This window comes from Strongylocentrotus purpuratus, unplaced genomic scaffold (genome assembly GCF_000002235.5).
Source record: "Strongylocentrotus purpuratus isolate Spur 01 unplaced genomic scaffold, Spur_5.0 spur5_scaffold_6, whole genome shotgun sequence".
NCBI lineage: Eukaryota > Metazoa > Echinodermata > Echinoidea > Camarodonta > Strongylocentrotidae > Strongylocentrotus > Strongylocentrotus purpuratus.
In genome coordinates, this window is record NW_022145612.1 from 33,662,281 (window position 1) to 33,684,878 (window position 22,598).

A 22,598-nucleotide genomic window follows, 5' to 3' on the forward strand; every position below is an offset into this window, starting at 1 on the left:
CATGTAACATCGTAAAAATCGGGGGGGGGGCCTGCTTTTTACGCCACGTGTTCGTGTAGTCCCATAAACATCTTTCTGTGCAAGTGTTTGTAACTTTACCAAGACTTGGCCAAATTTCTTATCATTTTGATGATTCCAGACCCTTGCAATAAACACAAACTCTTATATGCTAGATGATCAACCTTTTCTGGTCGGTTCCACACCGTTTCGTTCACAATGCAATCGCATGACCAGAACTCAACTTCATCTTTAAATGTGCGAGTGAGGGAGTGAAGGTACTGAACCTTAGGTTTTTGACCCTACAAACAGCAATTTGTAATGCAGTTACCTACACAAAATTTCGAAAGAGAGCACTGCAACGAGCGGTAGAGTTTGAATTATGAACACTGATAAGTGGGATTCTATTCTCTTAATTCTGGAAAAATATAATTTAGCAAGATAACCCAAAGCTAAGATTCATTCAAGTGGTAAACCTTTGCATTAGCGAGTTTATACGGTCCAGTATATTGGGGACGCAATATTTAATAAGAGGTCGATGTCAGCCATTTTGCAACAAAATATAAAATATGGCAATATAATATATTTCAAATGTTATAGTGTTATAAAATGCACTTAATAGCATGTGAAGAAGTTATAGAGTAATCCGAGTGATGGAAAATGTAGATAAATAAAAAATCAGTGATTATTATTTCCCAATCATCATGAGGACCAACAGAGCTGATAATACACAAAGATTGGCCAAATTCGGTTTTAGTTTGACACACGTGTGTGCTACATGCACCGTAATACGTCAAACTTACACAATCTATGGTTACTCATACATCGACGACTCTGAGTAACACTTTACAAGCACGCTCTCAAATGAAAGCAATATCAAAATAACCATAGTAGTGATGTGTAACACTTGTTGTATAAAAAGATTATGGCCATAGGAGCACAGAAGAGAAAGAAACAGAGAGGGCGAAAGAAAGAGGGGAAGAGAAAGAGAGATATGGATAGGGAGAAACAGACGTAGATGAGGAAGCGACAAAAGAGATAGGTAGGGAAGAAATGGTAAATTTCAGGTCTAAAGCATAAGATTGTGTTATGGAGTCCGAACTTTGGTGACGAAGCAGAAAACATTTTAATATGTTCTTTAATATGAGTTAAAGTACTCTTTATTACAAATGACAACTCCACCCAACCATCGAATGGCAAAAATAGAGGAAATAAAAGAACAAAGAGAAGAGAAGGGTTGGGGTGGAAATGGAAGGAGGAATATAGGGGGATAGGGAAGGGGAGGTGGAAGGAAGGGTGAGATAGTGATTATAAACACGTTATACAAATCATACATAATGAAAATTGCCTAACAATACAACGTCTAATGTTAGGCTATATTGATTTTAATCTTACTTTTCAGAAGATTACCCTTTGACGATTAAACAATAACCTATCTTTTCCCTGCCACTGATACATAACAATCCATGGTAAAAAGAAAAGTCCCGTCCTATCGGATATTTGCCACAACTGCCGATTCGTAGATTAACAATATGGCTTTCAGCGACTCCATTAAACAAAATGAAAATGTATCCTTTACTCATATAAAAACAAACAATTTTATGAAAATAGTGTTTGCTCGGTCACTAAGTTATGCTGCCAAAAAACAAATCAAACTATGGATAGAGAATGAATTATCCCCTGTTACGCTATTATTGTTACTACTTACCATACTGGCATCGATTCCCAGTGAATTGTGAGGAGCAAGAACACGTATGAAAGGTGTTTGTAACTTGCGAACATGCACCTCCATTCTGACAAGGATCAAGAAGACACGACTTGGCTGGCAGTAATAAAGAAGTGGCAGCGACATGAAAATAACAATTACAATCACGATTAAAATAAGGGAAATACCTGAGAAAATGAAGAAGAAAAGGACTCAGTAATATTCCTATATCTCCTGTCTTTTTAAAGATAATTCATTCATGTCATCAATTAATCACTATTCATACAATCAAGTAAGAATATTATTGGCAAGATTGGAAGGAAGAACAATTTTCCAAGAGCAATTAGAAAAGATAAAAAAAGATGAAATTGGTTGAATATAGGCCTATGTTTACAATAACTTGCACGACACTTTTAAAAATAGCTTACATTATTTTTAAACTAATGCAATATTTTGCTTATGACAGGAACTCACTCACGATGGCCCATTGTGTCCAATGATGATAATTCTTGTATTAAAAAAGCCAAAATGAATGGACATTAAATTAAAAATACATAAAATCGATATGCTTAAGGAGAACTAGAGAGTAGCTTGGAGGAAACCATTGAAGGTTCCTTATTTAGTACAAATATATATTTTTACCGTCCATTCATAAGTACTAGCCAAATTGATGCGCAATCGTTTGATTTCATTTAAATGTGAAAGCTCCTCAGAATTGATATTAAAGTTCCTAATCATTTTTTTTATTTGAGGGATTCTAGATAATTTAATATGGGATGCTAAACGGAAGCGCCCACTAGCATCAATTAGAATAGGAACCACGCATGGGAATCATTATACGTGTGATCAGACCAACTGCAGGTCCTGAGATGAAACGCAACAAGATATAATAAAAAGGGAGAATTAGACGGAATACCAAACGCGACAATTAGCTAGTAAAGGCAAAGGTCCTGCACTGTACAAAAGTTAAAATGGTTGTGTTATAAAACCGGTTATAATTCGATGACAACATTATTTTGCAACACCACATTTGCATTCGAAAACGATAATTTTAATGCTCAATTTACGAAGCAAAGAGGTGAGATCAACTCTACAAAAAAATGAACATAAAAAACCCGCCATATTTTATTTCTACCAACTTCTTAAAGTCGCTGAATATATGTGAGTGCCTTTTCACGAAAAAAAAGAGTAAAACTCGAGCAAAAGTATGCTCTACACTGTCGTGTTTGAATTTGAATGACGCCCGAATTCACATTCATGCGTGACAGCTTTAGCGTGTAGTCTTGCTCGGATAACACTTTTCCTTTCATTAACAGGCAGTTGGGTAAGCAGCATGTTTACTTACAAAAAGTACACCCAATGATCAAACTCTATGCATTAGGTATGAACACTTACAATTTTGGCACATGGGTCCGTAGTATTCTGGGGCACAGGAGCAAGTATAGGAGGGTGTTGAAAGACCTCTGTCAATGGTATCGCAGACACCACTGTTTTCACATGGCCCAGAAAAGCACGGCGATACTAAATGAGGAATTGGAAAAGAGACTCTATGAAAAGTACGAAAGTTTAAGAACTTATCTCTTGACAGTTGTCGTTGAAAAAGGTGTCACATCTGCGACAGTAGATTTTATTCACATAAGCATAAAAGTTAATACACTTTCTACAAACGAGTAGAGAGAAGCAATGAAGATGAATAAACAAACATTGTTCAATACAAAAAAGAAAACGAGTGTGCTTATTTGCGCTCGTGACAATATATCGTTTCCCCTGTTGTAACCGGTGTTCGGAATACTCAACTACGATACCTGAGAAGGAGGATTGTGTATATTTTTCCAGTATAATTGGCATTATTCGATTATCATTATTATCTAGAAATATTGTCATATTATTGCTATCATATCATTAGTATCCTAGATATATTCATGGATAACGTCCGTTCCATGCATCATGAACTTGATTCCCGTCTGGAAGTTTTGAAAGGTTGCCCCTTCTCACACTGTAAAAAATGGCTATGCCACTACCTCTACAATAAAATGGTTAAGGGCAACGAGAAGATTTTATCAACTCAGCCTCAGCTTAATGTACACCATACCAAAAATTGTGCCTCTTATACAAGATCAAAGGTACATGTATACACCTATTCAAGTATTACAAATAAAACTGTTCATACTTCATGGAGCAGAAATATAGGTATAACAGTCATGATTACAAAGATACCAGCTTTATAAGTCCCGCAGCATGGTGCTGAATATTCAAGGAATTGTGCAAAGGTTCATGAAATCACGAGGAATGGCACAAAGATAGGATTTTTAATTATTCTGCATATCAGGAAATCAAAAATTTGGTCCATGTGGCCCGCTGTGCCCATTTAAATAAGAATGGTCACCACAAGGGTATGTGGTCCCGACACTCTAAGTTTGTTTGTTTGATTATTTCATTTTAGCACGGTGGAATACTTCAGCCAAAGGCTGTTCTTCAGCATGGCCATGTTCGATTCAACTCTAAGTTCAATTTTAATATAAAATGCGTCCTAGAAAAAATGAAACCCAGAATTATCGATGTTTTATCGTAACTTAATCACAATTATAATTAAAAAATGACACATATTTGTAAGGCTTAACTCCCCTCCTTTCATTTGATGTAACTCATATGATGCATATTCCACGCATGAGTGGATTAAAAGGAATTTGAAGAGAGGGTACCAAAAAAATCATTTTAGGGTGGTATCTGAATTTCAAAGAGAAAATCACATTTCTAGAAAGTTCATTTTCTGCCCTTTCATATGACACCTCAATCAGGAAAAATGAGCCAGGAATAACAAAGTTGTTTGTTTAAAGTAATGCTTGCATTTCTCTAATTTGATTAAACGAATTCGTTTTCACTGGCTGCCTGCCATAGCAACAAACAGAGTTGACAAAAGACTTAACTCCGTTTCGTTGACGATCAGCAATGCGCAAAGAACACGAAAGACTTGATGCACTCGTGGCAATTGTTTTATCATTTCGTGTACAAACAAAAGAAGAAAATTACACCGTTTAACGCAAGACAAGATTACAACCTTTAAGAATTCTAATAGATGCCACAATAAATACATAATTTAATGGCAACCTGTTCTAAAAAAATCAAAGCATAAGAGAAAGCAGTATAATACCGAATTGACATGTATCTCCAAGATATCCGGTAATGCAAGTGCAGAGAAAGCTTTGGTCCTGGTTAGTTGATGTACATGACCCTCCAAACTGGCATGGGTTTCTGGTTACATAACACGGAATCTCTGTAAACGTATCAACGAAAAACGGTTGACTAGGCAGTTGTCTGACCAACCAATATCAGAAAACTAATGAATAGATGTAAAAAAAAATACACAGAAATTAAATCACTTTTTATACGTTCATTATCGGTCGTTTTAACCATAAAAGATGTTTTAGAGACTGGAGGTAGTATGACGTCCCACTCAAAGATCTGAGCCATTGAGCGATCGATCGACACGAAATTGTGCACACGCCTAATTTAACTTGTTTATTTTGTTTAAATATCCTGGAGAAAAAAATCTTGATTATTATTTCACCGTTTAAATGATATGTACATGTCTTCTGTATTATCTACGTTATGCAGTGTCCCAAGTATAACAGTGACAGTGCTACCTAATTGGAATAATACCAAATGAATAAATGAATTACAGCCCAATTTGGTTTATGAGCACACATCGGTTGATATTCAATTAGGCATATTATTACCAAAGCTATCAACGGGAACTAAGAGAATATTATATATAAGATTAAAATATGATAAAACTGCATCATCTTACATCATACTTCTTATCAAAATAGTCATCTTTGTTTGTGTTGATTTGTAGAAGGCAGCCCTTAGTAAACATAATTGAAATTTTAGCTCATATCAAAGTGTTAACTCTAGATCGCTGTAACGTGTTTTATGTATTTCATAGAAATGCAATGAATTTGCAATTTAGATATAATATTAAACATATTTGCGGGCAGATTTCTAGAAATTTTCAAAGTCATAAGTGATGATAACTTATTCAATATTAAGAAATATGTTTTTGGCGCAATTCATGATCTTGAAAAAGTTCTTAAAAATCACATTCTCCGCCTAAATCATTAACAATCCTACGGAATGAGGTATCATCTTAGAAATTCTCAATTTTCTCTTAGATGAAACCTCCCACATTGCGAAATTAGTTTCCATTATCAATTTATCTTCAAAATCGTTAAACATTTTTAAAAGTGGCCTACATATTTTTTAAGGTAGTCCACCTAAAAATGCTGCAGGGAATTACCCTGATACGGAAAAAAAATCGTTTACAACATGCCATGTCTAAACAAAATCCCAATAGGGGTTTTCCCTCTGTGTTTTAAAAAGAAAAGTATTTTAAAGCAACAATACAACGAAAGTTTAAAGATAAAGTAACATTTAATGCAAATGTATGAAGTAAATAGATATCAAGCAGAAAGAGGGCACTATCCATATAAACACTATGCACATTTATTTCTACACGAAAATCGTAGAGGACATGGATAATTTTGTTCACGCTTCATAAATAAACTAGCCTTGAGGCATCAATAGTGTTACATATCTTAATCATATTATGTCGATAGTTTAAAGGCCCACTACACTACTTGTAGCTACTTGCGCCCTCTATATAACAAACCGTGCCTAATCGGTGACCATTGGTCCCCATGATCCTCTTTTTCTTATGTTAACTGAGAGCTGAGTTGATGAGATAACCACCTGTCCAGTGACCTTGCAGGGCAGTCTAATCCCTCCTCTAAACTATGGCAGATACGCTTTAATCTACATACTGTACACATAATGGTTATGATTATTTTGTGTATATAATCATTTGATAACAACAAAATCGTTTTAACGGTAGTGCAAACCAAAAATTGATTCTTTGTGATTCAATGATTATTCTCAACGATTGATTTTGGGTCATAAATCTTCGATTTGTGGACATAAATTATAGTGTATAGGACGTATCCATGTATCCATGTATCCATTCACCAAAATGTATGGCTATTTTCATGCTGAAATACTATGTATCTGGAGTTTTCGTAATAACGGAAATGAAGAAGAAAACAAGATTCACCTGGCAAAATACTTACCAGTTTCACAAATGCTACCAGTATATCCCGCCAGGCATTGGCAAGATTGGAAGGTACCATCCGCGTTGGACAGGCAAGTTCCTCCATTCATACATGGGTTCGTCGGTGAGCATGCACCTGGAAAAAACAGTTTTTCAGCAGAAATGTAAATTTAGCATGACACCTAATTACAAATAGGTGCTCTCGATTAGCCTAGAAACAGTTGATAAATGTAAACATGCATTCTAGTTAGGTTTATAAGAGAGGGGTCTTGTTGGGAAGAACCAGAGGCGTACCAAGGTTAGTCATTATGAGGTGTGCTGGCTTTACTCAGTGAACAAAAACCAACGAATGGGTGGAAAGTAGGGTTCGGAGAGTATCGTATTATCTTTTGTTTATGTTTTACCCCTTCGAGTTCCCCTTTTAACACGTCGTATTTGTATACACAGGCCGGGATATATAATACATTTATTTCTTTTATTTCTATTCATACAGGGTTATTTACAAACGTAAATGTACAATGTTAATAATGTATGCCAAAATATTTTAGATAAGAGAGGGAGAGAGAAAATGATTTAAAGGCCCTATCCGATGAGTATACAACTTAATATAAATGGGAAATTGAATGAATGCAGAATACAAATATAAAGGAATACAAATTATTTACCCTTTCATTATTGCACAAAAGCAAATTCAAACCTTATTTCCCACACACCTCCAAATGATGGGTCAAGAGGGGCAAATTTGCCGAAGTTACAGTGTCGACATAACATGTGGACCCCATCGGTTCACCTATAGCTGAGGCAACGAGCCGAGTTTATTTAATCCAAAGTCATTGTGAATATGCTGTCATGATGTCATGAAGTCTATAGCAAGTTTTAGGTCGACAACTTCCGATTTTCAAAGCTTTGGATTTTGTGTTTTCAGAGAGCTGATACTCCTCTGACAGACACTTAAATGGCATGTAAATGATATTATTGTAATCTATGGCTCCGTTGATATATAAATCATCCATTTCATTTTTCTGTTCGGATTTGGTCCTTAAGTTTATAAGTCGGTGAAACTTATTGGAATATGCAGATTTTAACCCCAAGACGTGTTTCTAAAATGTAACTCTTCAATTGATTAGGTAGCCTAATTAACACCTGACTAAGTATCAGTCACACCAATCAGACAAACGCAAGAACGACAACAGACCAAACACAGAATAAAATTACCCTGAATAGACAAGGCTATGAAAGAGGGTTTTTTTTTAGAGTCGGTTTACTGGTGTTAATAAGGTATCAACTCAATCAAATGAATTATAAAATGCTAGCAATTGTCACGCTTACGGCTCCGTCTAAATTACTGCTCAGTTACAGTTATTAAGTTACAAAAGAAAGGACAGAAGAAAATAATTCGTTCTACAGATTTTACACTCGTGAATGCGGTGTTTGGCATCTGTTTTGCAGATGCTGATTATGCATAAAACGATGCACTCGTAAGTACATGTAACTTGGTGCTTATGTGGGTACAAACTTTGACCAATCGTGGATCCACTGCATTTTTGATTGAACGAACCTTTAATTTGCCTAGATTTTAAATTAATAAATTATTGGTTATATTTTCTTTTGATCAAATCAATTGTCCAATTAATTTTACCCAAAACACATTTTCAAAGTCCAGTACTGCCCAATCTTAGCGTAAAGAAATTTTAATTCTGAAGGAAAAATTTGCCCAACTCTTAAAAAGCTAAACTTTTCTTTTGCAGTGATTGCCCGAAAATAGTCAAAATTTATCCAACTGATATTGAGTTAATGAAATGTTGTGTTCTTGGGCAAAATTTGCCCAATTTTCCCCCTTATTTCCCTAACCTGGCTGGATTAAAAAGTATAGTAAACAGTATTTTGCCGTATAGCCATTAACTATCTTCCGGTTGTTTCTATGAGTCTTAATGTAGCATACTCTATCATATTTTAACATGACCTGACCTATCCTATCCTTTCCTATCATAACTTAATATAACCTAACCTATCCTAACCAATGCTATCATAATTTAACACATCTTGACCTATCCTAAACTATAATACCTAACCATCTACAATGTATTTATATCAGTTGCAAACTTCTATATGCCTTATGAAAGTTAAGATGTGTTTGAGTCATTAAATGAACAGGCCCGCCCATGAATAATCATATATCTGTTCGAGAACATATTAGTTCAGTACATCCTGTATACATTAGCCGATCGTCCCCTTGGTACACGGGCCGATCGTTAGAAAAAAGGAAATTTTTCTTACACATTGTAGGAGTAAATGTTTTAGCTACATGTTTTAAACAAACAAAAAACTAACTCTGTGACAACATTCGCCAAATCATGGACCTACTAGTCCATGGCCCAATAACGATGTGCCCAGTTAAATATTGAGCCATATTTATACTACTAAACTTAATTGATATTTAATAAGCAAACGAACGACCGACTTTGTTAGCCTTATCCATTGTTATTCTTTTAACCTCGTATTGGATTGGTTAGTAATGTTTTTGACCAACAATAACTTGCCCATCAATAATGGTCATCAATAATGGTCTTCAGTGATGCCTAACCCTTAATACCAAACCAAACTCTCAATAGAAAGTATGGACAATGGACAATCCTCTTACAGCGTTACCGGTAATACAGGAAATGTTCAACTTGGGGTTTGCTTTTCCAAACACCGGTTATAAAATTGAAGATAACTGTGATCTCATCTAATTTTTCCAACGATCTCTCAGGGCCTAATCGTCTAATCGTCTTTTGTATGGAAATATATTTTATTTCGGAAAGGATATTGTAACTGAATGACACTATTCATCTGATAATACTCACCAACTTCGCACCTTTGTCCACCCCACACCCCTTCACATGCACATGAGTATGAAGTAGTTGTAGTGCCGGCGTTTACAGAGCCACTGCAGATTCCACCGTTCAAACACGGGTTGGAGTTGCACGGTTCAACTATTTATGAAAGACAAAAAACGTGAAAAATCCACATACTGTATAATAAAACCATTTATTAGTCAACTGCAGTAGAGTAATAGAAGGAATAATTTTCCATAATTTTTAATGGCCGTAATTTAATGGAAGAACGTCAAACGCATTGGATACTCGAAATATTTGTGTAATAACGTACGTAGGTCTGAAAAAAGACTAATGACTGAGAATAATTATAATTAATAATGTTGTTCCTGATCGAAGTTGTGTTAATCTAAATAAGCATGGAATAGCCCAATTGTAACGATTATTATGTGGAAATTATCGTGCGGTGCATGATGTAGAATGTTCTAGGCTTTAAAAAAGTTGTAGGGGAAATAAATGAATTGAATTCTACCTGCTTGACAGCTTTCTCCAATGTAGGGATTAATACAATTGCAGTCGTAATTAAAAAATCCCACGTTGGTGCAAGTACCTCCAAATTGACAGGGATTACTATTACATGGAAAAGCTAAAAGAAAATATGAAAGACACAAATTAATCAATACAAATTCTTCGGGAGTATGTATCAAATCTTTTACAATTTCAAATTCATGATAATGCAATATGGAATATGTCCAGAACATAAATTATTATTCAAAATGACAGATTTTTAGCACTCAGCCATGTGCAATACGGATTGCAGATAGACTGAGACACGATGCATATTAAACAAAATGTACAACTTTATTAAGGAATATCAGCTCCATGTCAGCCTGACCGTAACGGTCGGTTTAAGCCCTGGAGCCCACGAAACAGAAGCCAATCTCGGATCGATTTCACCCGACCTATCGCATGTACCATTTTTTTTCAGTAGGAAATGGGATGAACATTAATTTTTTTTTATTAAACACCCACACGCACACGAGCGCAATGAACATATATGATAACAATTTATGCTGAGATTGGTTGTCAGATGACCCTAACATTTGGAAGATAATTTTTTTTCTCCTTAAGGCCAAGAACAAATTTTGTCGGAAGGTAGAGGTATGTGTGTGCATAAGAAAAGTGCTCCACCTAATATGAACTTACCAGACTCGCAATTGGCTCCATAGTACATGTTTGCTAGACAGGAGCACTGCACAGTGGGAGCATTGATCGTGCCTGTTACAGGAAACACGTATGAACACGTTCCACCATTCCGACATGGATTGTTAGTCAAGTGACAAGGATCCTCTGAAGAAAAAAATAAAACAATGTCGGTGAAATATCGGACCATACACATGATTTGTTTCTTCTAATTCGAATACATGTTACGTCACGCAGAAAAGTATGGTAACCTTTTTTGTATAAAGGACTTACCCCCAAAAACAGATGATCGCCATTAAAAACTTTTTCTTTCAAAAAGAAAAACGCTTTGGGGGGGGGGTAAAGGTAAGCATACTGTAAATCACAATGCCTTGCGGACAAATTTACCCTCATGCCCACTGCTTCAGACTTTATGAGTTCGTAGCTGTCGAAAATAGATTTCTTCCTTTCCTGATTTGAGTAGGATGTATATATTTATAGCAGGGAGTTTGCTAAGTAATAAAGTTACCATGGGAGCTCCTTATTGGTTGGTTGCGCTTTGCATTTATCAGGTGACTTGTTTTAAGAATAAAACAAGTTGATATGGTATAAAAGTATTTATGAGGCTTTGACTCGAGACGTTTGAATATTCGTGTTGTTTATGAATGAATGTATAAACTTAATGAAGATGCTATGATAGATTCCATGAATTAGAAGGCCTAAATAACACATAGAAAATCAAAAGCCTAAAGCTATCACTTCAAGAAACTTACCATATGCGCATGTGATTCCAATGTATGGTGAAGAGCAAGTACACTGGTAGGAGAAGGGAGCAACTGTCCCAATATTAGTACAACTACCTCGTCCATTGCACGGGTCGTTGGTACATGGGTATGCTGCATTAGCAATAAACAAGGTTTACATGTAATAAGTCATGCATTAAAAATATCTAAGGTACCAAAGTTGAGTTGTTTAACACACTTGACCTGAAGTGCAAAGGTCGTGAGTTGAATAAAAAAGGGAATGCATATAATTTGCATTATTTCTCAGTCTCCTTGCAGATGATAACATTAATTAACCAAAAATATCGGGGTACATATTTAATTGTGATTTATTCGTTATTTTCAGCGTGTCCTAAATGGTGACTGGCTGAATGTTCCCCATGGAGCTGAGAATGTACATACATTGTTTGGGGGCAAGCCTGATTCTGATGACTAGAGTAATGGCTTATCTGCATAGTGCTTGCAGACTCTGTGCATGTATTTTTTGAGGTTTTCTGAGGATGTGGTGTTGGAAACACTGTTATTGAAAGTTAAAGTGAATTAAAGTATGATCTCGTTTGCATTATAGCTATTGCAAACTATACCAAAGCTGTTATCCATCAATTAAACATAGTGACTGTAATAAGTTGGAAACAATAGCTAGATTAGCTACATAATTTGGTGACCAAATGATTTGGGATATCTTAACGTACCTTTATTCGTTCATTATTTACATGTACACTCTATGTAGGAAAGTGAAAATTTTAACAGTAGATATTTTTAATCAGGTGAAATTACAGATATCTTCCGAAGCAATCGTAGCATCGTATTAAATGGCTCCTTGAATAACTTACCATTACCACAAAATACTCCATAATATTCAGAAGTGCAGGCACAAGATTCGAACCCTCCAGTGCCAGGATCGGTAATACAATTGCCGTTATTCTCACACTGGATATTTGTACATCCAGACGCTATAGAGCACGATTTAAAGGATTAAACGACATGAGATTAGTGAAACATCGTTAGTACTGACGACCACTAAACGGCTACAATACCGTGTCATGATTATCAGTGATTGCACACGTTGTTGGCAGTATTGCTTGACGCGTCATGGAAGAAATACAACGTAGAGAAAGTGAACGAAGGATACAAACAATGTGTGGAATCTCTGAAGCATGCACCCACTTTCCTCATCATCAATAATAAATCAACATCATAAATACTAACGCAGTCAAAATGCAAGGGGATTGCTGTATTTTGTGTAATTTCATGGACTGTCTTTGCAATTCCCGTTTTTTAGTTTCGCCAATTTGTAACAGTTACAAACACTAAAATAGACACACGTAAAATGTAGGCCTGCACATTCTCTCCATAAACAAGAATATTCAATAAATTAAATTCAATAAAGGTTTATTAAACATAACAAGCAGAATTTCCTTGATTAAACTGACTTAATTATGAAAAACGCACTGTATTTCTTTGAACTAAATGAATAAAAATTGCCCATTATTCTATAAAATAAAGAAGAAGAAAAAAAACAGGTACAGAAGCCAAAAGGCACCCGGGACAAAATTATAATAACGCCCTTTGTACTCACGCGTACTGCAGAGGGTTCCTGTCCAAAACTGGCCCAGTGCACACGTACAGGTAAAAGTTGACCCGAAGTTGTCAAACGAAGGATTACAGGTCCCTGCATTTTGGCAAGGGTTAACTGGCACACACGGGTCATCTAAGAAACAAACACAAAACATGAAATTACGGATATATTATATATATATACAGTGCGTCCAAGTAAAAGAAAACGGTAATTATGAGAAAACTATGAGCTATAATTATGAAAAAAGTTTCTTGCTTTCCATAAAGTAGAAGTAATATGCCTTCAACTTACGCTATGAATCCATACATGCTTTACCGAGCAACATTGTTTAAAAAATATGATGTCGAATTGAATTTTTGCCGGATTTAGGTAGGCCTACCATGTTGAAAAACATAAATCCTATTTGATATGACACGCTAAACGCTAAAATGCTTAAAAGGAAAAAAAAAAACACACTCAAAGCAGATTTTAGATCCTTATGGAATGTAACACTCCCATTCATATGCATGCTTGAAAAATGATACATAGCCGCCTAATAATCATATGACATGCATACAACTGTACATATAATCTGGAATAATATATCATCTCACCATATTCACAATTCCTCCCGATGAATCCAAAAGGGCAAGTACATTGATATGCCAGTGTCGCTCCTATTGGATTACACGCTCCACCATTCCGACATAGCTGTGCATCAATGCATGGGTGAACTGTGGAGAGAAAAGGGGCATCAAAATTGGGCATTAAAGTTGTTATATCACATTTCTGTAGCCATGAAAACACGACAAGCGGATCCAGAATTTGGGAATACGGGGTTTACCCCTCCAATCGGCGCACACTAAAATCAGTATATTGGCGCCAACACGGTTTTGGAAATCATAAATAAAAGTAAGGTAACATCAGATGGAGTTCATGCAATTTTCGCGCCTTTCAATGTACTTTTGTCAATAGAGTGTAAAAAAAGAAAAAAAGCGATGATATAAGTTGATGCTTTGTCCGAATATGGGGAAACTGGCGTCTCCCTCCTCCAACTATTACGTCGCCAAGATCGTTACAAGACGCTATTTAAAGAGCTATGCAGATGATAGGATGGGTGTGGCCGCACCGTGTTAGGTACTATAACGTATACACCTCTTCGTGGCTGGACTTGAATCGCGAACCATGTGATCCACAGTCCAGTAATGTATCCACTCGAACACGACACCAATACATCCTATCTCTCTTCTTCCAACGCCGACCCTGAATATGCTACCTTATAATATCATTTAAATTTTCCGAACTTTCTGTAGAGTTTGGTATAAACCATGATATTTTGTTAACGACGTTGGTGGCATTACCGGTTTCACAAAATTGGCCCGTGACGTAGGTATTTGTGGTGGAACATAAGGCTGTGAAAGTACTGGTTACACTGCAGGTACAGGCATTCATACAAGGTTCGGGCAAACATGGGTCATCTAAAATAAGAAAAAGGAATGTAAACAAAAATGTCATTAACTAGTGGAAATATGAAAACATGTCAATCGTTAATCTCCTTACATTTTCTTTTTGAGGATCTTTAAGTAATGTAGCTCTGTATATATGTGTTAGTAAAAGCAATGCATTAACAACAAATTGTAATGGATAAGTCCACTCTAATATAAAATTGGTTTTAATAGAAGCAAAAAATGAGAGGAACGGGTCATTGAAGTTTGAGCAAAATCAAGATTATAAATAAGAAAGTTATGACTTTTTGAAGATGCGATCAATCAAACATAAATTGGTATCTTGCGAGATTCCCTCCCATTTGCTCTGAACATAAAAACAATTCAAAAACGTGCATTTTCCCTAAAGAAAATGTTAATTCATACATGCAGCATACGTTGTAAATATTTGTCCATACAAAACCCGAATGAAACAAATCTTTTCCGTCATCAATAACTACGAAAATGAAAGTTTATGAAATTTCCGTACAGAGCAAACTTGAGAGGAACTAGCAAGATACTTCACTGTGTTTCTAATGTGTGTTTCACTGATGACAGTTTTTAAAATTCGTAGCCTTTCTACTTTTACTCGGATGTTGCTCAAACTGTTACTAATTCTTTTTGCTCTCGTTTTTCTGCTATTATCAATACCAGCTAATGTTTAGGGTGTACTTTTTATTTTATTATGCTGCAAGTCGTACTTTTGAATACATTGGAAATACAGAGTAGTGGGAATCAATGAAATAGCCGTTCATTACATGCCTTTAATTCGTCACATAATAATCCACTGTCCAATAATCCTACAGATCGAGATTACTTGTACTGATGGTAACACAAGATATTAGTGGGAAACTTATTACATATAATTATAATAATAACACATATACAATTTATAACAAGATTTAGATATTTGGAGGAAAGTGGGATTGTTTTTAACATTCACAGTAGCTGTAAATCAGATAAGTTTTCAGTATTACGATTGGAGGGACATAATACAGTTACTCTGTATCGGAAACATATAGGTTAATAAGAAAGAGGCAGTCATCCACTGATTACATTCCAAGAAAAAACACACGAAGTGCCTTGTAACACATCTCAAATACTATACTGCTGAACGAGGAAAAGGGAAAATTTTTCTTAACCAAATACTAATAAATGAAATAACGAAGACTTGGTTTCGAATGATGTCAGGACAGGAGACATGAGTGAAGTATATAATATGAACTAATTGGACCCATAATACACCCTTTAAAAGTATCAATCATGTATAAAATAGCTCAACCTTTTTTTAATTTTTATTAAGGTATCGGGGTCTTACCGATATTGCAGAAACTTCCAAGAAAACCAGAGAAGCACGTGCATGCAGCTGCACCATTTTGAACGCTACATACACCGTTACCATTGCACGGGTCAATAGTACAGGGTAAGTCTATAAAACAAAATAAACAAGAATGAAAACATTACCACGTACAGCCACGAAGAACCAGAACAAATTTTCTAAGCTTTTCTGGCAAATTTTATCTGGGTATAACACTGTTTTGAGAAAAAACAAGGGGCTGTGGTAATTCCATTTGGTTTGATGTATATAACATTTCATGATGAAATATACTATAAACAGTTATATGATGAATAAAAGATGATGACCTCTCTTCCAGTTATATATGATCGCATTATTCAGTTATACTCAAAACTGTTCAAGACAGGAAAATACTATACTATTTGGTCCAGAAATACTATACTAGTTGGTCGAAACAACAATCAACAATCAAACAATCAAATAAACAAGCAATCAACAAAAATAAAACATGAATAAAAACTAGCACTCAAAAACATTTTTGTAATCATATTGATGATTTCGTGAAACAAAATGGTAATGTACCATGTGAAATAAAAGCAAAATACAAAATATATAATACAAATCTTCAGTAATTAATACAATAGATTAAAATTTCAATTAAGCTTATAAATACGATACACATTGGAAGTGGAGGGAGAGGGGGGGGAGGTAAGGATACATCTGATTAGATGCAATTAATTCAGAACAATCGTATGTAAATCTTGACATGTATATCGTGAAGGTTAATGAGAGGAAGGAAATAAAAACAGACGCTTGTTCAATGTGAGGATGAAAAGCACCTGCGATGAAAAAAGAGAAAAAATGACAAGATTAAGATATGATGAGTGATAACATTAAGATATGCAAATGGTTTAATGAACAGATCCAATAGTTAATAGTTTTTCTGTTATCGTAATTGTATAAATTTCACCAGACAGTCATACATTAAGGCTTCCTCACAGGATAGCATTCAACTGTTAAGTGAGCATTTTGTGCTTTTTTGTCTTTTGTTTTGTTTTTCGTTCGTTTTCGTTTCGTCCAGGATCACATATCCACCATTCTACAACTGTGATTGCTGCAGTGCCTCAATTTGAGTATACTGATGCAATGTATGACAAAACAAATGATTTGTATCACTTTAGAAGCTCTTTAAACAAGATGGATATCGCAGGCCTTTTTTTATAGTAAAAATGATAGTAATAAAAAGGAGGTGGGCGCCGACGAGAAACACTTCGTTTTTATTATTTGGCCTTACAAATTCTCCTTGCTCAGTCGTATGTCTTTCTGATATTTTGATTAAGATATCATAATAAGTATGATTTGTACTCCCACATTTTGATGAACACCCAACATGTTATCCCTTCCTGCTAGGTGCCCTTAGTCTATCTCATTAGTATCTCTTGTTATCGATTGTGATAAGTGCCCACTCTATCTTCTGATAAATAACCTCCTCACGTCTAAGTGCCCCTTTCAAATGTGATAAAGACACATTTTTATCTTCTGATAAATGGCATTTTTATCTCTAACTGCCCTTTGAAATGTAATTTATTGCTCCCTTATTAAAAAACTTATGATTAGTGAAACCTTCTTTTAAGAATTACCCTTTTCCCCTTTTGGGGTAATTGTCCTAGATGGGTAATTGACCAGGGGGTAAATGTCCGGGTGGATGACTTACAGGAGTATTTAAATTAACTTTAACGAAAAATGAGCCTGGAAGAAACAATAATCTTTTTGTATGTGAGCCTTACATTAATCTATTTACAACTAAGTGTAACTAGTTAATTTAATTGTTGTATTCTTTTAAATCCTTATTCGAGTAACTGATAATCTAAAATTCGAAAGTATATCACGATATGGACATAATTATATTCAAGTTTTCTCCTGAAAATAACACACTTGAAGAAACTATTCAAGAAATTTTAGGCTAATTTCCCCTAAAGTGACGTGATTTTACTCGACCGTTCAGAGCCGCGGCAATCCATTTGTATTGGACAATTATTGGGTTTCCGACAACCTGGACTAAATTATATCGGTACTGCGTGATTCATTGATCGTGTTTAAAGTTTAAATAAGCGAATCAAATATAATCTTTCCAGACGATGTGCATTTAAAAAAAAATAATAATAAATAAGTGGCGAACCAATAACTTTGGTTTCCCATTTGCATGTCACCCTGTGTAATATACAAATTAGTACAAAACAAATATATGTTAATTTGTCATGAACTTACCGATCTCGCAAAATTGACCTTCCCACAGATTATTACACTGGCACGTATAGGTGTCGTTTCCATTAACACAGGTAGCTCCATTTACACATGAATTAGATACGCAGTAATCGATTTCTATTCGGAAGACACATAGCATTTAACAGATTTATTCATCATATTAAAAGATGACGTGCCATTAAAAATATTTTAACAGCCATCCATAATCTACTCAAATTGTGTAATGATGTAAAAGAGGATGATTTTAAGCAAGAAGAATTGAGCTTGATAAGAAATTTGCCCACTCGCTACTGACGCCTCGACACAGAGACTTACTCCCCCCCCCCCCCCCCCCCCATCTAAAGATTCCTTGCTCAATTTTCACCCCCTCCGTATAAAGTAATCAAGGTTTGGTCATTCCTAGGCACTAGCCGGTATCAAAATTCTGCTGTTCCTTCTCTTGTTCGTACAATTAATAATCTTGATTCTCTCTCTCTCTCTCTCTCTCTCTCTCTCTCTCTCTCTCTCTCTCTCTCTCCTTTTCTCTCTCTCTCTCTCTCTCTCTCTCTCTCCCTCTTTCCATTACCCCTCAGAATCATTTTATTTGATACTTTATATTTTAATAATGGCATTTTATAACTGCTTTTTAAAGTTGATTCCAATTTGTAAAATATATAATTCTGTGTGGTAACCCATTCAGTTCAATTTAAAGGCGTTTATGTTGTTCCAAAATGTAATTTTCCCCTTTATTTGCGATTGTTTTGTTCACTCAACATTATTGTCTGTTTATCTGCTACCATTACCCTATAGCAGGTTATTGATTTGACGTTCTTGACCATTACTTTCTCTTAGTTTATTTTGGTATTGTACTTATTAAATGTATTATTTTTTGTCATTTTTCTTGCCATCTTGTACTTGTTATACCTGTCTCTTTTGCTCACTATTGTATATTAACTGCATCTATAGGTTTATGTCTTTTTAAACCGAAATAAATAAATAAATAAATAAATAAGTAAAAAAGATAATCGGAATATCAAGGACATATAACTAGCATAGCTTAACGCCGGCTCCGCCCCTTCCCCCCCCAAAAAAAAAAAACCTTGCACCTCCACTCTTAATAATTAAAACAACCCTCTTGTAAGAAAACTATTGCATTAAAAAAATTAATCTAAAAACAGTGATGACTGACCTGCCACATACTGGATGTTGAAACCGCTCGATATGTCCCATGGCGCTGCGTTGTTTCTGTCCGTTTCTAACAAGAACCAGGCGAAATCTCCATCCACTTCAAATTTAAAGTTAGACAGGTTTCCATGGAATTCGTCCATGGTAATACTGAGGGAAGGATCAGTACCGTAATATAAAGCGTCTTTGTTGAACTCAATTTCAAAGAAAAGAAAGTCGAAGGCGATTGATACAGCGCCATGGACCTTGACAGAGTAGTAGCCTGTGTATTTTGAAGGGTACACGTCTGGGTAATCAGGGCTCTGGATTAGACCCGATATGGCTGTAAAGTATGTGATCACTGCAAAAGAAAAGTCAAAACGTATTGGTTTAGTCATTGTATAAGAAAAGTAATTTTTAAAATTCGCGTATTAAGTTTTCCATATTTCCTTTATTACTTATGAACTCATTTTTGTAGAAGGCTAATCAACGTTAAGCTGTACTTGGGCCACCGTATCATCTTCTTTGGGAGTTTGTTATTCACTTTCAGTGCATTTCCCAGGTATAAAAACACATTTGACACAGATGCGGCGGGCCGTCTTTCAGTGTGGAGGGCCACTATAGCAAAAAAAGGGCATTGTAATTGCACCTTACATAGGGTAACCTCAAAGCGAAAACAAAAAGCAGCAATGAGACATGGGAGTATACCCCTACATTCTAATAAAAAAATTATCTGATTAGCTAAGATTTACTTCTATATTTGAGTAGTATTCTGCGATTAAATGTGATTGAAGAGATGATGGATGGTACTTTAGCTTGGCATGGACTACACTTGTCGTTGAGGTGTTTGCCCCAGCGAAATAGGTTCTTAATACAAGCATTCAAGGCAACTTTAACTTTAGAGTAGCTATTACCTAGAGTAAATTTTAATTCGTACAATTTTTCATATAAGTATTTATTCTCTACATAACTTCGCCTCTATCATTAGTAGTTTGTTAATGTGCAATGCCTGATTTTTGATATCGATACATTATGATAGTGTTACTATTCGCACTACCCTCTGTATATCATCTTACTATCCCCACTTGAATCTTCATCATCTTCTTAATATTACCATCCTGTTTCTATGCTTTCTTTAATCTACACCACCATCATGTTCTTCTTTACTTTTCTTTATCTCCTTTTTATACAAAAATGAGTTCGGGAGATCAAATAATAATAAGAAATAAGAATTTTAAAGTTAAATATTATTTTTAACAATTTACTCATTCAAGTTCAGTTCATTAATTTGATGTCATTTAATATGAATGTTTTTATATATTGTATTTTACATTTGTAAAACATTGCCCAATTCGGCCTTGTAGGCCGCGATGCATTGTTGTTCTTTTATTCTCAATAAAACCATTATCAATTCAATTCAATTCAAAGGACCGCCTGGGATAGGCCTGAAATCTACATTCTCTATCTGTAAGACTTTCAAGAAATCGACACAACCTTCTCCATTTGTTCTGCCTTGTTCCTGTAGGGTTTGTTATATCATTCGTTTAGTGTTCTGCCAGTTACCCTGTACATTCGTACTGTACATTTTGAGGGGCATCCCTGGTTGTAGACTTCCAAAACCAACCTCCGTCAATTTACAGTTGTTGGACCAGGGCATGATTTACTATTTGTTCGCCAATGACCTACTATATGAAAGGCAATGCAACGGCAAGACTGATATAATTCAGGAATGGTCGGATTATTAAAGCCTTCTGGGGTGTGTATCAAGTCGTTAATTGCACCGCTCACGGGTATGCCCAGCAATTTTTTCAAGAATTTGTCAGGGAGGGTATCAAGTGATTTCAGGCAGCGTTTTTTTAACCGAGGTGCCGCAAGAGATCTCTAGGTATTCCGTGAGAGAAATAACATACAAAGTTCAATTTTGTATCTATTATGAGATAACGTAAATTTATTGTAAACAAAATATAAAAAACCGTTATGCCTTTTCATGAAGTAATAACATTTTAAGTGGTTTTTTCTTCGCTCGTTCGCAACATTTAGAAATAGTGTGTGTTCGGAATATTTACAAACAGGATGCTTCTGGGCAACGAGATGATCAGTGCCATTTAAAAAATCTATAACTCTCATTGCCGCTTACAGGCTTTTACATGTAATAAAGAGCAAGATTTAGCTTCAAATGCAGTGGGGTGGGAGGTAAGGGGCAAAATACCCAAAACGGAGCCCCTTTTAGAAATATCAATGCTATCGAATGTCCCTTTTCTGGATATAGTCATTTATTAAAAAAGTGTGCTGTACTAAAAAGTGTGCCCCTTTATATTTCCATGACATATTCTACTCGAAAATATATATTTTCTAATAATTTATCGTGTCCTTTGAAACTTCACAGAAATTCTCCTTGTTCAGGGATATAAAGTTGAGACAATAAAGGAATTTTAGATATCAAGACAACGGCAAGGCACATTAACTCGCTCCATTCAAGGACATCCAGGCATATAAATGCAACAACTGGTCTAGATACGATAACACATTGCGGTTCCAATTATTCACCTAGTACTCATGATGCTCCTTTACAATTCTGAAAGTTACCCTTTGAGTAATTTTAATAGTAATAGCCCCTTTTAGTTTCTAAAATGTGTCCCTAGCAGCTTCCCCTATAAGAGCTGTTCTTTCCCTAATCCGATCAATGCCACTTTTCCCTTCAAAAGTCCTTAAATCCAGCTTTTAAGAGTTGAGCAGCTCTATCCTATAGTAAGAGGCACTGAGCACATGATGCACATAGAAATGTTTTTGTTTCATTGAGAATTATTATAAATATACAATACTAATATGAACGAATTCTCAACTTTGTTAAAATCATTGACAAATTAATGAAGGTGGATGCAATGCAACAATATATACAAGGCATTAAAACATCAATTTCTTTAGGGATTCAAAAGAAAAATGATGATATAATGAGATAAATGTAATTGCAACATGAGAGAGAAAATACAAAAATGACAAAATCTGAAATTGTCAAAGATTTTGACAGTTTTCTATTATTCAATACGTCATTGAAAATCTTTAACTTTCTTAGTCATTATTCGTTCGATTTAGCTCATACTTTGTGTTACATCTTTTATTCTTATTATTTTTGGCTTGCAGCGAAAGCAAGTTATTGTTGGACCGGAATATCCCCTTTTTAGGTATTCTAGAACAATATGCTGTAAGAGAGAGAGAGAGAGAGAGAGAGAGAGACAGACAGAGAGAGACAAAGAGAGACAGAGAG

The 22,598-nt window shown here is 35.3% G+C and overlaps 1 protein-coding gene across 3 annotated transcripts in view; it reads right to left on the reverse strand.

Moving 5' to 3' along the window:
* Positions 1 to 22,598, reverse strand: part of LOC589830 (fibropellin-1) — a 73,678-nt gene that overhangs the window by 23,438 nt on the left and 27,642 nt on the right. For 2 of the 3 annotated variants that reach the window (XM_030973526.1, XM_030973525.1), the window contains exons 10-24: positions 19,359 to 19,694; positions 18,194 to 18,307; positions 15,947 to 16,057; positions 14,506 to 14,622; positions 13,759 to 13,878; positions 13,166 to 13,297; positions 12,420 to 12,539; positions 11,578 to 11,700; positions 10,829 to 10,972; positions 10,155 to 10,268; positions 9,653 to 9,781; positions 6,826 to 6,942; positions 4,854 to 4,976; positions 3,098 to 3,223; positions 1,706 to 1,819 (exon numbers count right to left, since the gene is read on the reverse strand). In XM_030973526.1, the coding sequence (XP_030829386.1) occupies positions 1,706 to 1,819; positions 3,098 to 3,223; positions 4,854 to 4,976; positions 6,826 to 6,942; positions 9,653 to 9,781; positions 10,155 to 10,268; positions 10,829 to 10,972; positions 11,578 to 11,700; positions 12,420 to 12,539; positions 13,166 to 13,297; positions 13,759 to 13,878; positions 14,506 to 14,622; positions 15,947 to 16,057; positions 18,194 to 18,307; positions 19,359 to 19,694 (2,040 nt within the window). The remainder of the gene's footprint in view (positions 1 to 1,705; positions 1,820 to 3,097; positions 3,224 to 4,853; positions 4,977 to 6,825; positions 6,943 to 9,652; positions 9,782 to 10,154; positions 10,269 to 10,828; positions 10,973 to 11,577; positions 11,701 to 12,419; positions 12,540 to 13,165; positions 13,298 to 13,758; positions 13,879 to 14,505; positions 14,623 to 15,946; positions 16,058 to 18,193; positions 18,308 to 19,358; positions 19,695 to 22,598) is intronic. The other variant, XM_030973527.1, reaches the window with a different exon arrangement.